Here is a 17,849-nt window from a genome sequence, read left to right on the forward strand (position 1 = left end):
GAATTTGTCAAGAATGTATAACTTGCTGTTGAAATGGAATACACAAGATGAAACAGTGAAATCAGCTATGATAAAGTGGGCACAAGATATTGGTCATAACATTATGTTTGCTGACTGGGAGCAGTTGTGGAACACCAGTATGAAATTTACGGCATGTAATGCCCTAAAGGAAAATATTATGAAAATGATTTATAGGTGGTACATGACCCCAGTCAAGCTTGCAAAAATTTACCACTTGTCTGACAATAAATGTTGGAAATGTAAAGAAACTGAATGTACTTTTTTTCACCTTTGGTGGACGTGCCCAAGGATTGAGGCTTTCTGGGAAATGATATATAATGAAATGAAAAAGGTATTTAAATATACCTTCCCTAAGAAACCAGAGGCCTTTCTCCTGGGCATTGTCGGCCAGTCGGTGCAAAAGAAAGACAGAACATTTTTTATGTATGCTACAACAGCGTCAAGAATACTCATCGCAAAGTATTGGAAGACACAGGATCTACCCACCTTGGAAGAATGGCAGATGAAGGTGATTGACTATATGGGACTAGCAGAAATGACTGGCAGAATCCGAGATCAGGGAAAAGAGACGGCGGAAGAAGATTGGAAGAAATTTAAGAACTATCTTAAGAAACACTGTAAAATTTATGAATTTTAGAATAATGTGGCTTTTAAAATTAAATGAAGTACAGCTGTAAAGATTAAGTGAAAGGAAAGTAAGGATGATAATTAGATAAAATCAAGGGTGAGGACTTGCTGAATTAAATTTTCGAAATGGGAATGCAGAAAGGGGAGGTATGAGGAGGTCGGTGAAATAAGTTTTAAGAAAATAAGGTATTGAAATTATACTTGTTCTTTTTTATGTTATTTTTGTTTGTGTGTGTGTGTACTGTTATGTTTGTTATAATTTGTAAAATCTTAATAAATATTTATATATATATAAAAAAAGAGCAAGAGTTTATTCTGAAAGTGTGGCCCAGAGAAAAGTTTTAGAATCACTGCCTTAGCGAAACCCACAAGTCCCAGCTCTACTCCCACCAAATACAGCCAAATCTGCCCTCCCTGGTTACATTGGCAAAAGCTGTCACTTAAGGGGCAGTTGCAAGAGATTCTCTCTGCCCCTGTAATACCAGTTCATGGGGCAGGACCACAGCAGAGCACAGGCTTTGTACGCAGAGTTTCTGTATTGCCCAGGCATCTCTTCTACCTTAGCCTGAGACTCTAGACTCTGCTAAGCAGATGGCTGCTTGTGATGTGCTGTGATACATAAGTAGCAGTCAAATACAACATTCCTTGTTTTGCTAGAGTGGACATGCAAGGGGATGTTTGGTCTGGCCAGTCAGAACTTCCTGTTTCCTCCTGGACTGGGACATATTTCCTCTTGCATGTGACTAGAGGTGGGCGTGACCTTACCTGTGCAGGTAACAAAAACACAAAGCACACAGCCCTCCTCCCTTCTTCTCCATCTTCAAAACAATATATCCTCTCCTACCTTCCTTAACATTCCCACAAAAATTAACAGTAAAAACTGGAAGTTAAAAAAAAGTTTAACTAAAGATTCAAAAGTCTAAATAAAACCAGCAGTTAAGAATATCCATTATAAAATGAAGTTACATATCAACATACATGTAAGTTTGACCTATCTGGGTAGGCTTGCTTAAACAAATACATTTTTAAGCAGGCATTTGAAACAATACGACAAAGGCAAATGCCTAATGTCAATGGGCAGGGAGTTCCAGAGTGTAGATGCTGCCACAGTGAAAGATCCGTTCCTTACAGTTGCACAATGAACATTATATAGCATTTGTAAATGTGCTAGTTCTGCAGATTGGTGTATGTTTTCCTATTTGTTTACAACTCGAGTTGCTGGTGCTTACCTATAAAGCCCCAAACTGCTTAGGGTCAGGACTTTAAGCTGGCAGTGAAAAGCATTTTAATTCTGCTTGAATGTGTGTGTGTGTGTTTTTTTTAAAAAAATCAGATTGAATTGGCTGTTCTTGGATTCTTAATGCTGTGTTTTAATTTTGTTATGCTTAAACTGGTTTTGCAGTATTTACTTTTCTTGTAAACTACATTGGGCCAAAAATCAGTATTTATAACTTTGCATTGTCATTAATCCAGGCCATGAAGGTACCTTTGTGGAAAACACAGAACACCCTAGAGTAATGTTGCTTGAGCCCAACTTGAATGCATTTGGAGCCCTGCTAACAGCACTAGGCCACCGTTCATCATGTAACCTACATACATTCAACAACCATCAATATAGGTTAGTAGTGTTAGTGATCCCATGCAGACAGAATCATGGACACAATTTTATTGAATACAGATTTAGATGCAAATTCAGAAGAATTAATTTATGTAAGTTTTTTAAAAAGCTTGATTTTAAGTACATGACACATTTGAGTGGTGCAACTGGGTGTTCACCCAAGGAAGGCTGGACCGCTGTCCTAGCCTGTTCTTAGGGAGAACCAGGCAACTTGACTAATGAGGTCCAAATGTAACCCCCTTTATTGGTATTTTTTGCTCTGAATATTGCCTTCAAAAAAGCTTTTTGTGTAACTCAAAGCCATACTGCTGGTAGTATTTTCTCCTTCACTTTGGTTAGTCTTCTGGCACAGTAAAAAGTACCATGCATGAGAACCAAGAGGAATGAGGTGGCAAAAGCCTAGATAAGACTACAATCCTATAGCCTTTTACTTAGGAATAAGCCCACCTGAACCCAATGCAGCCTCTGTCTGGGTAGACATGCATAGGATTGCACTGCTAGTTTCCTGATTTTGTAGACCCTCCTTGGCAGAACAGAGCTCAGTGAAAATAGTTGAAAGGTCTTTGCAAGTGGTACTGAGACGCTTTGCCTTAAAGCCCCAACCTGTTCTCCTCCTTTGACAACTCCTATTAAGCATAATCCTTCCCATCTTTGGCCACACCTCTTTAATGAAACAGATACAAAATAATAATATATATAAAAAAGATACCTTTTAAAAAGCCTTTACTCCATCATTATGTCCCTTTATCACATCATATGCCAGTGCTGACCTGACTACCTGCTCCTTTTCACCACTAGGCACAGATGGAAATTCTCCAGATTTCATTCAACAACTTGCTTTATTTACTTTACTTTCCCACCTTGGCTGATTTTTCTTTCTTATTGGCTGGACCAGTAACAAACAATTCTAGCAGGCCAAGCTGCAATTGGTCAACGGGTTGCTGAGATGCCTTTGGAAAGGAAGTTAACCCCGCAGCTGCTGGGTCACTAGCCAGCACATTAGAGAATTGACCTCCCTCCCACTACAATGTACCTTCTGTCCAGGAAAACAGAAAGATACAAAGTTCGCATTTGGAATGAACAATTAAAAAGCTAAAATGCAATATGCAAATCTTACCAGCCATCTGTCAGGTTCTGCTTGGGAAGGAGACTCCAGCGTAGAGGAGCCCAAATGACTACAGGGTTTAAAGGCAGCAAAACTCTCGAGCTGAGTCAGTGCTATGAAATGGAGTTACTTTAATCATAATGAAGAGAAACTGTTGTTGGTGTTGAAGGTTTTCACATCAGATAAAGAGGACTTTTACAAATATCTATTTAATGGTTACTTGACTTGTAATATGTAAGAATTGCGCTCTATAATCACATAACTGCATGACTTATTTATTTGATTTTTAATTCAGTCTTGCAAAACAACAAAATCAGGATTATGCTCCACCTGGTGGACTTTTTAAATAAGACAGATTTCATTTTGCGCACAGGACAGTCATGAAGAGTTTGAACAAAATGACATGCAACCCACCCATCCCCCAAATTTTTGTTAAGACCCTCATATAATTTAAAGTAACAAAGGCCATACTTATCCAGCCACACCTAAACTATCCCTGGCCAGGCGAACATTGGCAGGTGATAATTGTTATAGTCTAGATAATTGAGAATGCTTTTCTCCAGCAGTTCCTTGTGGACACTTTGCTTATAGAACCGTTTGAGATATGTCTTTGGTCTCTCCATTAATGCAAGTTCACCGTCCACAACTTGGCGGACAAGTTCTTGAAGTGAAGGAACACCTTCTTCCTGTAAGCAATAAATGACAAAAGAAAAAGTGTGACGATAATCATGAGCTTGATTAAAGTGCCTGCAGTGGTGTCACCTTCTTCTGCCATATTAGTAAAACTAATGCACAAAGGATTTCAGAAGAAGCCCCAAATAAATAAATTGTGCCCATGCAATGGGCAGAAAGCTGCCCCAGAAAGAGGATTCAAATCTAAGGCAAAGTCAAACTGGGATTTATTGCTTTGTGTCTTTAGCCAGAGGCTATCTGTTAAGCCTCCCTTTCACCTTCTCTTATCCCCAAGGCCCTGGGAGCTAATACAGAGAGGCAGCTGCTCACAGCATTCCCTGGAAAGCTAGCAGACAGGCTGGCTGGCTGATTCCCAAAGTGCTCTAGAAGTACATGCCCTATTCACTTCCATGACAGAGAGGGTAGGCAGAAGGAAGGTGACTGTTTAAGGAGGTCTGGTACCAGTGGAAGACCATAACCAACAATCTGAAAGAACAATTTTATTCTAAAGGTGTTGTGATATGGAAAACTTAAATCAGTTCATCAGGTGAATGGGAAACCAATATCCACAAAACCTTTCTCCTTTCTCCCTGCCACTCTAACAAAATACAGATTTTGAATTCTTTTGGGACTGGGAACTATTGATGTTACTTCATAAAGCACCAAAAAAACCCCAAAACAAAATCCTACTACTGAGCCACCCCCACCCTCACCCCAATTGCACATTTGTTTCCTCCTCCAACCTGTATCCCACATTAACATTATCCACACATGGCAGGGATAGTGCACAAATGCCTTAAGATATGCTTGGAGTTCTTTCTTCAAAATGGGTCCCTTGAACACTGTTCACCTAATCACAGCTCAGGAAAAAAATGTATATTTGTGTGGTCAGGTACATTTGATTCACATCATCAGCACACTGACTCCCATGTGAGTGATAAACCACTTTGTGGGGTAGTTTGATTCAAAGGGGCTTCAGCAATTTCACAGACACAAAGTGTCATCTTATGTTCGGCGGCTGGCTGGTTCTGCTTCATTTGCCATTCAAATCTCTTAAAATCCCATTGCCTGCCCTAAAATTGGGGCACAAAACTGCAAACAACCCATCTGGGATCGTTCTGGTCAGCCTTAGGATCATGCTAAAGATGGATGGGGGCAGAGGAAGCTTGTTTGCAATGGCTCATACAGCAGATTCTGTGCATGACTGAGCCAATGCTGGGTCTGGGTCCCAAGCTCCAGTATTATGGGAGAACCAGCACCATCGTTCAGCTTGGATACGGTCCTTTACACCTGATTTTGTGAGTGCTGAATTGTTTCTCACAATAAGTTACTGAATCTAACCATAAAGCTCTTATCACAGATGCTCATCACTTAACATGGGGAAGCATGCAAACTAGCAAAGTCAGGAATGCTAAATGTTAGGTGGCATTAAATCTTGTACAGAACATAAAGACAAATGGTAAAGGGATTTAAAGAAGATGACAAGGAGATCAAATGAGACCACTGAATACCAAGAACAGAAAGGAAATAAAAGACTATTTGGCTATGGAAAAATACTTAATGACTCCCTTAGTAAAGCAGATGTTGAACAGGACTGTGTTGAAAGGAGTCTAGAAGGAAATTAGGGTGAGGAAAGTAAAAAAAATATATCTGAGTTCGATGAGCAAAAGTTTAAAGCTACGCACTTCACTCTTACATTTGCAGAACAAATGTTACAAGAGGAAAACGTAAGGCCGTAAAATGGAATATGGCAGGGGTGGACTTGGGTCATATGGTGTCCTGAGTGAGAACAAACAGCTTTTTTTAGGGAAAAAGAAAGTCCTGTTTTGGGGGAGTTCAAGGTTAAGCTGTTGGCCATTTTTAGGGAGAAAGGGGGGCAGCCACTCATCAACAGATCGCTGGGGAAAACAAACAGCCTCACTGAATAAACTCCGTCTTCCGTTCTGCAGATCGTGCAACAATGGAGGGTGGGACTGGATTCTATTTTACCAACGCTAAGGAAAGGGACACAGCAATTGATCGCGATCTACCAAAACCTCCCGGGGATCTACAAGTAGATCACGATTGACCTGTTGGACATCCTTGAACTAGGCTATTACCTATGAAATGATATCCTAATTAAATTGGATAAAATGTACTGTCACTAAGCAGGTGAATTGGCTAAAGGATCGGCTACAAACATAAAAGGTTTTGCAAAAAAGCAAACTTCCAAACTGGACAAAAGAAGTAAGCTCAGGATTAGCCATGAACAGACACATGCATAGCAGCCAACTCTTAGGGGCCAAGGTCCCTTTGCTCCCCCAATAAAATATTTGAGGGGGGTGCCCCTCCCAAGTTGATGAGCATTTCCAGTCGAATGGTATGAGCGTTCCATGTCATGTGATCCGATTATTCAGGGCGGGGCATCCCCCCAATATTCATTTCAATTGATAGCCCTGAATACACGTATTCCTGCAAGGTGGATGGGGCAGCTTTGATCATGCTGAGCAATGGGGAGGGGTTGCCTGAATGCCTTGGGTTTTCTATCTCTGCTTGGGCCCCATGTGATTCAGTGAAAAGCTGGGTATTTCTAGTTAAAATAGGCATATTGCAAATGCTGCACCTCTGCAAGGTGGTTTTTTTTGGGGGGTGTATAATTCAGATGCAATGAGGAGGGAAATGTTTATTTATTTAACAAAATTCATATACTACTTGATTCCTATTCTGCTTGCTTGTAGTAAAACCTGTAAGCGGTTTCCAAGAAATATTGACATTATCAATAAAAAAAGTTAAAACATTTAAATATCATTAAATTAACAGCAAATAAGGTCTAAACATGTCAGCATCTACATATATTTATGTGAGTATGAATGTGGATATTTGTGCAGAATAAACTCATGGCTCTATAAGGATTTGAAGGATAAGATATAGAGAAATAAATAGAAGAACCATACCATTATTGGTTTAAACAGAATGGACTTCAAGTAACATTATTTGGAGGATCAAACAAAATTAATATAAAATGAGTATGGTCATTGAAATTCATGTTGTCCTACAGATAATGTAGCTTCTACTTATTGGGCCTTATGTACTATTTATGCTTAATAAGGGAGTTGCAAGATCACTGATGGTTAGAGTGAATTCAGAATGGAGTTTTTCAAACCAGCACTGAGAATCAATCAAACATGCAGAAGAAGCACATTGTACAAGCCCTTCCTAGATTACAGCACTTCAGATGGCAGGTGAGGAATCAAATAGTTTAGTATTCATCTACCTAAAAATCTTCCTGCACATTCACAGCTAGCATTTCAGGGAGGTTTTGACCCAGGTAACTCTCCAACATGCTAGCTTTGCAGTTAAGGGTATCACAAGTAAAAGCAAATAAAGTTGTGTTAAATATAGAGGGCACACTTGCTATGCATACAAACTTTAATAAGGCCGTTGACTTCTCACATGATAGCCTCATAAGAAGCCTTGAGAAATGTTGAAACAAGCTGCATAAAAATGTGTTCACAAAAGTCCTACCTATATCCAGCAACTTCTCATGATGTGCCCGCATGTATTCTGTTATGAGCAAATTCTGTCTGGTTCAGCTCAATGATGAGGGCAGGCCATCATACATATCAAAACTGAGATGACTGGAAACATTTCCTATTCCTCCATCATGCACCCTGCTATGCTCCTCTTCATACCTGGAAAAGCCTCATCTTCCCATCTATCATGTGTAACCAAGCCATTCATTGCTCCTTAAAACCCAGATCCTCTTCAACTTTCCTGTACTACTGCAGTCTCACCACTTCTGCAGAATTTGTTAACTCTCTCACGCCTCCTTTATATTCTGCTTTCCTTAGGGCTGGTTCACTCAGGTATGCTGACTACTTGGTGTTTTCAGCCACAACGGAGGATTGCATATGTGAATTAGCCACTATAGATCAAACACCACAAAAATAGCTTCATATAATCTTGCATCACCTGGGACAAAGGTTTTTCAATGGAACCAGTTCACACATCTAACTTGTGTACTGTTATGGTTGCCCCAAAGGATACTGAAATGGACCAGGATACAGTGCAGAAAAGGACCATCAAAAAGGTCATGGGGTTGGTGCACAATTGCATTCTGGGCTTTCTAATTTAGAAGAAATGCAGTGAAGGAGAGACATGACAGAAGCCTATAAAACCATGCCTGGTATGAATAAAGTAGATTGAAAGAAGTGAACTTAGGGTCCAACGATGAAGTTGATTGATAGTGGATTCAGAAAAAAAGAAAACAATTCTTCATAGAATGCACAATTTCACTGTCCCAAGATATCATGGCCACCATGCACACTCCCTTGTTCCTGCAATTGAGGGGGCACACCACCAGAGAACTTTGTGGGGGCCCAGCCACTTCACTGAATTTTTTTGGGAGGTCCTGGCCTCCCACCCCCCTACTTGGCACCCTTGATGGCCAAATTTATTTCAGATAGCAGCCATGTGCATGATCTGGATTGAAAATGCAGTGTGGAGAAAGTTTGTGCAAATGCCATTTCTCCAATGAAAACAGTCACTCTGAAACAGTTATCTTTTAGTAGCAAAAACATGAAGGCACATTCTGGGTCTATGTGGTGAAGTAATGAGGGAAATAGGCATTTGGGTCTGGTAGTGGTACTTTCATTGGGTAAATGATATGGGAGAAAGAGTTTAAAACTTAATTCCTTTGCACTCCATTCCCCTCCTGTTGCTTTCATGCCCTCACTGCTGGCTTCCTGGAAGAAGTATGTGGGTGGCTACTCTGGGAAGAGATATCTGACTGGATGGATCTTGGATCTGATCCAGCAGGGCTCTTCTTCTGCTTTTATGTTGTTAATCCTAGATAAATTCAGGCAGATATTAAATAGTAGAGAATTTAACAGAATCATGGGTCCAAGCAGAAGTACCAGCAATAACAGTTGTTCTAAAAGCAGGTGTAAATAATGTGCATCTACATAAGAAGAATTTTGGATTCTTCTCAGAGTCCAAAATTAATGTGGTGGGTCATTAGATTTTCACAAGTAATAAAGAGGAAAATAAAGCAAATGGGAAGATGAAAGCCAAATCTTAAAATGATCACAGGATAAAATGCATTTGGTAGCCATTTTCTTTACCTGGACAGATACTAGAATCTGGCGCAGTTCCTTCTTCAGATCGATAAAGCGATCATGATAGATGGTCAAAGCCCAAGGTTCCTTCAAGTAGCTAGTTAAAAAAGAAGAAATTTAGTTAGCGAGTAAGCCTTTCATTAGCCTCTAATAAAGTATTTACCTGCTTTTTTGCTTTTATAAATTACAGTTCTGGACCCATCAGGATAGTTTGTTCATAAAATGCCTCCCATAACAACATGGTCAATCAATTCTTTTAATGGATGTTCCTGATGTACAGCCAGCTTCAGTAATTACATTTAAAGTGGCTTAATTCAGAGCTGTGGCAAGAGCCAGTGAAGAATCCTGATTTTATCAGAATTTAAAAGCCTGAAGACCTGTGAGGAACTGTGTCTCTATTATCTGTCCTCATTTGAGAAAAGCAGATGGCAGGATTAACTGAACTCCTGCATAAACAAATTACATTTGTGTAGACAATGACACAAAGTGTTGTTCATCATTAAGGTTTCTGGATTAATAAAGGCCAGAAAAACAGGACACAACAGTGTTGCAATATGTTCCTTGCACTAGTGCACTGAAGCTAAATTGAATTTATCATACAAGGAAATCCTCAGTGTTTATATTCCCTGCAATAAACAACATAAGAGCTATGAAAACCTATTTTCTGGGTAAATAAATATTTATGTAAGCCACCCAGGTCTTAAGGGGCAGGGGATAAATATGATTATTTTTTTTAAGTATAAGCATATAAAATATAAGCATATCTATTTTAGTAACTACTAGGTGCTGTAATATAAAGCAATGACAACCAAGTTAGTAACAAGTAAACGTTATTTCCAAAGGTCAATTTACACAGCCTCTACACTTGCATACAAGGGATGCGGGTGGCGCTGTGGGTTAAACCCAGAGCCTAGGACTTGCTGATCAGAAGGTCGCCGGTTCGAATCCCCTCGACGGGGTGAGCTCCCGTTGCTCGGTCCCTGCTCCTGCCAACCTAGCAGTTCGAAAGCACATCAAAGTGCAAGTAGATAAATAGGTACCACTCCGGCGGGAAGGTAAACGGCGTTTCCGTGCGCTGCTCTGGTTCGCCAGAAGCGGCTTAGTCATGCTGGCCACATGACCCGGAAGCTGTATGCCGGTTCCCTCGGCCAATAAAGCGAGATGAGCGCCGCAACCCCAGAGTCGGCCACGACTGGACCTAATAGTCAGGGGTCCCTTTACCCTTTCACTTGCATAGGGCTGCCACACATTACCAGGATTTCAAAGTTTCCGCTTCGTCAACGACTTTCAGGGTGTCCTGGTTTTCACTTTTTGAAAGTAACCCTAATTTACAGAACTTGGACACCTTTCTTTAGTTCAAGGCAAACAATTCAGACAATTTGTTAGCAACAAGCATAGCTGGAGTGGCCAGGAAAAAGAGCAGAGCTGTTGTGTGGATCAGATCACACAGTTCAACAAGGTGTAGTTTAAGGGCACATAGTACATATGCTGGGATGTGGGAGTGAGGCTTTGTCTTGCAGGCTTCTGCCCCATCTTTCTGTGCAGACAATTCTGTATACAGTTGTGGATTAGCTTCAGCTGGAGACCAGGCCGAGGGTTTGATCCATTATTTCCTACTCAGTGCTGACCCGCCGCAATCCCAGAGTCATCCGCGACTGAACCTAATGGTCAGGGTCCCTTTACCCTTTTAATTTAGGTTCATTAATCTCAATGAGTTTACCCAAAGTAAATGCAACCCCTGGTTTCCAGTCCGTAGGCTAGGAGAGACTCGATATGTTGGTGTAGTGTAATGCTGGAGCCAGTGTGGCGCAGTGATTAGAATGTGGGACCAGGGGACCAGGGTTCAATTCTGTCCTGGGCCATGGAACTCACTAGGTGACCTGGGGCCACTCGCTGCCTCTCAGACTAGTCTACCTCACGGGGTTGTTGTATAAATTAAATGAGGAAAGAGAGGAAACGTTTATGCCACCTTGAGCTCATTGCAGGAAAATATAAATGCAATAAAGAAATAGTAACAGAAATAAATTGGGATAGAGTTTCAAACTGGTGAAAAATACAAACCTGTGAGGCCTCTCTCAATTCAACAGTGGTTCCAGGAGAATATGGGATTTTAATCATGGATAAAAGACATACAATTTTCAGATTATTTTGTTGAGCTAGTATTCCTCTTCCTTTTATATTCAGAAGCCATGAAACAGATTTACTCCTGGACCCATCCACATTTACTAGATGCCAGAGGACAGTAACTACCTGAAGATCTCTGATTTGATTTGAGGTTGTGTAACAAAAGTGTTATTATTAATGATAACTTATTTGACTTTGTTTTTTATAACAATTGCCTTGGCTTTAACGATCCTTTTCATTTGCTTTCTACATTGCCAAAACATTTCATTTCCCCCTAACACAGTGCTTTTTTTCAGGGGTACTCAAAGAGTATGCAGTACCGGTGTGTTATGTACTGAAGTTCTCACCCTGGGCCAGCAGGGGGATACTGCAGACAGTTATGCAAATAAGGGATCAAAAGTGATGTTCAGTGATTGGATAGTTTTAGAAAATTGTTACAGTTACATTGTACTGGTGCTCTATATAAGCAGGCTGACTGAACCCTTCAGTTCAGTTCTGTCCTGGCCTGTGAATAAACAAGAGCTGTTTGAAGAATTGCTGATATGTTCACCCACAACTTAACACAGTGCCTCTTTTTTGTTGTTAAAAAGTGTGGCACTTACTGTAACAACTTCATGGTGAGTGCTGGCACCTATTTTTCTAGGAAAAAAGTACTGCCCCTGCACAACTTTGCAAAAATGACCAGATTGTATTTGGCCAAAATTTTGCTTTATACTCTGGTCATCTCTCAGCTCGACTACTGCAGCCTTCTTCTCCCTGTGAATTCCCTGCCAGATGGATGTCAGTCCTCTCATTCTATCCAAAATGCTTCCTTGTTTTTTCTGCACACCAAAGGAAGTATTTACTAAGACGTAATTTAGTAACTGGGATCATGCTTGCTGGTTTGTGTACAGCACTACCTTTTCCTTATGCTTCAGACTTGTGCACTCCCTTTCCCCCTCCCTTCCATAGTTTGAGATAACTGTAGGGTGGTATGATGTAATAAATGGGCAAACTATGGTTATTACAAATTATACCTTGCCTTCAAACCAGCAAGTGAAAGTGAGCTTTGAAGTAGTTTTTAGCTTTTGGTTTTTTGGCAAAGTAGGGCAGCTGACCAACACAGCTTGTCTAATTCAGATGCCACAGCAAGAAACACTAATCCCAAATTATGGGACAGAAAGGGAAGAAGGCGTGTGAGCACATGTAGAAAGAGGGAGAGGGCGGAGAGTGTCAGCCTTCAGGAATTCTCCCAATTACTGAACGATGGTTTAGCAAGCACTTGCTTTGAGGATAGAAAAAATGTTATTAATAAAAAAGATCGATTAATTCTGGTACAATGAGTGTTTCTCATTTTCTATATCGTTGGTACTAATTACAGAGTTAACAGCTATTAATATTCATGAGTTAATGTTCATGAATATTCAAGAAGGGGGAGATTGCTTCTTTTAAAGCCGGTTCACATATGACCAGTGCCAATGAAAAAAATGCCAGGGATCACATTCTCCCTGGCACCCAACATTTACTCTGAACCAAGGTGCAAATCTGTAAGCCTTCAAGAATTCACAAGTCTAAGGATGCTGCTGCCTGAGGAAAAGGGAAGGGACCAAATATTTTATTTCTTGTTTAGAATGTGTGTAAGCTGTTTCCTACTGAAGGAAGAGGTCAGGGGTCAGCAAACTTTTTCAGTAGAGGGTCTGTCCACTGTGGGGGGCCTCAGACCTTGTGGGGGGCCGGACTATATGGGGGGGGGGCGAAATGAACGAATTCCTATGCCTCACAAATAACCCAGAGATACATTTTAAATAAAAGCACACATTCTACTCATTCTACTCATGTAAAAACATGCTGATTCCCGGACCATCCGCAGGCTGGATTTAGAAGGCGATTGGGCAGGATCTGGCCCCCGGGCCTTAGTTTGCCTACCCATGGGCTAGCCTATCTAGTGCCCTTTGGGTTGGGACAGTTAACTGGAGAAGGCAGCTAAATCCCTTTTCTAAGGCTGTTGAGATTGTGACAACCTTTTTGCACAAAGTGAAGTGCTGCTGGCTAAGGAGCTGCCATCCAACTGCTGCAAAAGAAAGTAGATGCTGAAGAAGAAGAAGAAGAAGAAGAAGAGGAGGAGGAGGACAGTTGATTTTGGGACATTTGAAGGACCTAAATTAGATTTTTTAAGCCTGGTCATTTTGTTTGACCACCTCAATATTAATTACGGCCTAAAAAACCCCTAACAACCTCTTGCTTATTTCCTTGAGACTGTGTGGGTTTGCATGTCTGATATGCAGAAGCAATTAAGTAAAAACAAATGATAAGAATCAGGAAAATCGCAGCAAAATCAGGCAACAGAAAGATCTAAAATAAATTTCTACAGCCTGCTAAAATAAAAATGTCTTCAGTTTCTAACAAAAATGGCTTAAGGAGGGGGCCTGACATATATTCCAAATCTGAAGCACACTACAGAAAGAGTCCTGTCATTCATGCTTGGGATGGCACTGAGAGAGGGAGTATCTGAATCCTGAATCCAGTAAACCCTCTAGCTAAATATAACCTGTGTTTCTCACCCTCAGTCTCCTGTCTACAATACAGGGATAATAACTCTGATCTCAATGCATGTAAAAGCATTTTATGCAGATTAAAGGGCTAAATAAACACTAAATATTATTTAACAGTTTGCAATTGACATTCAAAAAGGACAGGAATATGGAATATACATTAACAACTGCTCAAAGGTTTACCTAATCAAGTTTACCTAATCATAAATTTTTAGTACAAGGAAGCTTTTCAAATTCTAATCCCTGGATTTCTTGGTAGTCTAGCTGCTCATTAGGAGCACAGTTATTCATTAAAAACCTGGTGATGTAATACAGAAAATAAATATCTAATGCTTCCAAATATTCATTGGCCATTTATATTTATCTTTTATACACGTATGAATAGTATGATTCAAGGTTAGGATTTAATTCTAGCAGAATAGGAAAGCTTTAGGGCTTTCATGTATTACTTTGCCTTTATTCTGTCTCTTCAAAAAATGCACACCTATTTACCTCTAATTAGGGTGCAAAGTGTACTGAGTGGCATTAGGCATATTCAGCAATGCTCACAGCTTCTCTTTTTGACAGAAAGGAAAATTGATGGCAACCTTAAGGAAGCCTTCAGGGTGAACTGAAGCGTTAAGGTGGAATCCTTTTCAATACAAACATGTCCTGATAATGCTTTGGAACTACCAGATTCCACAGAACTGCACATCATGTTCTGGCTTTGAGTAAACAACAAGCCTGATGTTTAGAACATCTGTTTTACATCTGATCTTCATATTCAGCATCCATCCCAGGTTTAATATAATCCCTTAATTGCAGTGAGGATTCTCTCTGTAGACTTTTTTAATGCATATATTTTATCAGTACTATAAAAATAAAAGGAAAGCCACACACTGTGTGTCCCACACCCTGCTTGCTTTAGGGATATCTTTGTAATATTTCCCCCCTATAACACTATAATTGTATAATTTAAGAGTCTATTACTCACAACTAACTAAGAGGCATTGTAAAAAGTTACTATTGTGTTTGGGTTGAAATTTATTATTAACTAGAGTATAATTGGAAAAATATTGTAAGAGTTATTCAACTTGCTTCTAGGTTTCAGCAAATGGCTGAGGAAAATGTGGCAGACTGCCTTGATGAATAAGTGAACATGTTTTAGGCATCTGTGAGACTGGAAAATATGCTCAACAGATGGTTTTTCTGTCACTTGATCTCCTTTTTTGTTGGAACAGGGTTAAATCTGAAGAATATTTACAGCCAGAAGTGTTAGTGGTGATTTAATAACGTCTTGGATATATTTTGATTGGAAATATATTACAGGTATATTATGGGAGAGGTGGATTACATTTTCTATTAACGTTTGTGTTAAATTTTACTTGACTCAATTTGTTAATCTCTTCTTGTTTTTATCCTTTCTGTATGTATTTTCACTTGTAAAATTCATTAAAAATGGAGGTAGGGGAAGAAAATTCTATCACGAAATTTCTTTTTTTAAAAAATGATATTTATTGAGAATTTTAAGGTTACAAAGAAATAAGAAGGAAAAACCAAGAGAAAAAAAGGAAAGAAAAAAGTAGATAAAAGTAACAATTAAACAATACAAATCAATAAAAACCAAAGTCAAAAAGAAAAAACAAAACACACAATACATCCAAATCAAAAAGAAAAAATAAACAAAAAATTTAAAAACAAATCCAATATTCCCAGATCCTTAACTGTCATTACCTTATTTCATCGACCTCCTCGCACCTCCCTTTTTTGTATTCTAGTTATTAATTATCTCAGCAAATCCTTTCCATCTTTCACAATATTCTGTCATTAAATTACCTTAATCTATTTTAACCTTATCTTACCATAAAAAGTCCTAAAACTTAAAACTTAAATCTTATTTATACCAAATTCTTTAACCATTACATATTCAAAATATAAACCCAGATGCCAACTTTGCTGCCACATACACCCGGACAACACCATTACTGGCCCCAACAACATCACACATACCATCTCGGGACTATTTAATTGCTCATCGTCTAACATTGTGTATGCCATCAAATGCCAACAGTGTCCTTCAGCTCTCTATATTGGACAAACAGGCCAAACCTTACGCCAAAGAATAAACGGACATAAATCTGACATCAAGAATCACAGAACAGAGAAACCAGTAGGAGAACACTTCAATCTCCCAGGACATTCTATACAAGATCTCAAAGTAGCTGTTTTACTACAAAGGAATTTCAGAAATAGACTGGAAAGAGAAGCTGCTGAATTACAACTCATTACCAAACTTAAAACCATGAAAAGACCTGGGCTGAACAAAGACATTGGATTCTTATCTCACTATACATAACTAAACCATTTCTCACCTTCCCACCCCTTGCCTTTTCCTGTAAGACCTATTACAGTCGTTAAGAGTCGTCAAGAGGCTCTCTCAGCTATCTGCCTATCTCCCATTCCCACCACCCTTCTGAGTAACACCCCTCCCCACCTTCTCACTATATAGAAGGATCTGGCAACTTCTGTTTCAGTGTATCTGAAGAAGTGTGCATGCACACGAAAGCTCATACCAAGAACTAACTTAGTTGGTCTTTAAGGTGCTACTGGAAGGAATTTTTTTATTTTGACTATGGCAGACCAACACGGCTACCTATCTACTACATTACATATTCTTACATAATTCTTTTTAACATTTCTGCTAAAGCCCAATAATTTCATTCCAACATTTTTCAATACTCATTAATTTTACAATACTTTTCTAAATGAATTTTTAAAACTTTCTTCCAATCTTCATCCATCGTCTCTTCTTCCTGGTCTCGGGTTTTGTCAGTCCTTTCTATCCCATCCATCTAGTCCATCAACCTGGTGACCTTATGTCCGAGGCTCTTAAGTCTCTTCCATGTCCCTTCCACAGATATTCTTCATATTTATACCTGTACTTTACTTTGTCTTCTGCTCCTTTCACTCGGGGAGACTCCAGCTTGACAATATTTTTGTCCCTTCTTGACAAGTCAGCCCCTTTTCCATAGTCAACACCGAAATCCACGTGGTATTTGAAGGCATGTTTCAAGGCCCCTCCAAAGTTAAGGGCCCCCACAACTCCGAGCTCCCCCCAGCCCAAAGCCAGACTTGAAAAATCAAAACATCCCTGCATAGGGGGGTCCATCCAGCCCCCCATCTCCAAGCCAAACAGAACTCCATCTCTCCAAATCTGACTTTTTCCAGGTTCATTTGTCAAATCCAACAACTCATGTTCCTGCTGGGCCACAGCTCCCTCAATCTCTGCCACCCGGGGTCCAGCAACAGCCTCCTCCTTCATCTCATCTGTCAAAGCACATTCCTGGATTAATTCCTGAGTGGGTTCTATATAGGTACCCACTGCCTGTCCAAAATTTCTGATCGCAACAGTCATCAAATCCATCTTCTCATGTAACTGTTCCAATAAAGCACTTGTCTTGCAAAAGGCAAGCATCAGAGCCTCCGAGTACATTATTGTTCAAGGTCGAAGTCTGGTCCCACGATCTTAATCTATTACAGCTGCAAAGCTCCCCAGTTCGGTTTTAATAACAGTTTCACAAGCTCCCTCTAGGGGAAACAATTTCTTTTTGTATCCATCCATCCATCCTTTTTTTTTTTTAAGCAGATCTAGTAACAAAGTTTTCCTTTTTCGGATATTTTGTCAATATTTTGTTCCTTTTAAATGCGAAGGGGAACAATGGAATCAATATATTTCTCTTCTTTTAACTATCTGTCAAAAACGTTTGTCCATAGTCAATGAACTTCCCCAGAACGTCTGTCCTGACACCCCGCTCCCAGATTCAAGACGGTGGAAAATTGCCTTTCTTTACTCTCTCTTCTGCAGGTTTAAACAGTCTAAAAAAGGTTCCCCCCTCTTCTCCTGCTTCCAAGGGGGGTTCAGTAATTTTAAATGATGAAATTTTGGTCCTTTACAGACGATTTTCTAAACTCTAGCTTGCCGTGTCTTTGCTTCAATCTATCTACAAAAAGCGGAAGGTGGACTTCCTGTTTAGACCTTCCCGCTTCAGTGCCAAATTAAAAAAATTCTTAATCCA

At 39.8% G+C, this 17,849-nt stretch overlaps 1 protein-coding gene across 4 annotated transcripts in view; it reads right to left on the reverse strand.

Moving 5' to 3' along the window:
• Window positions 1-3,630: 3,630 nt before the first annotated feature.
• CFAP61 (cilia and flagella associated protein 61) overlaps window positions 3,631-17,849 on the reverse strand; it is a 130,674-nt gene continuing 116,455 nt past the window's right edge. For all 4 annotated transcript variants that reach the window (XM_081205956.1, XM_081205957.1, XM_081205954.1 and 1 more), the window contains 2 exons: window positions 9,146-9,236; window positions 3,631-4,057 (listed from right to left, as the gene is read on the reverse strand). In XM_081205956.1, the coding sequence (XP_081062082.1) occupies window positions 3,857-4,057; window positions 9,146-9,236 (292 nt within the window). In that variant the 3' untranslated portion in view covers window positions 3,631-3,856. The remainder of the gene's footprint in view (window positions 4,058-9,145; window positions 9,237-17,849) is intronic.

This window comes from Podarcis bocagei, assembly GCF_964188305.1.
Source record: "Podarcis bocagei genome assembly, chromosome: 8".
Lineage (NCBI taxonomy): Eukaryota > Metazoa > Chordata > Lepidosauria > Squamata > Lacertidae > Podarcis > Podarcis bocagei.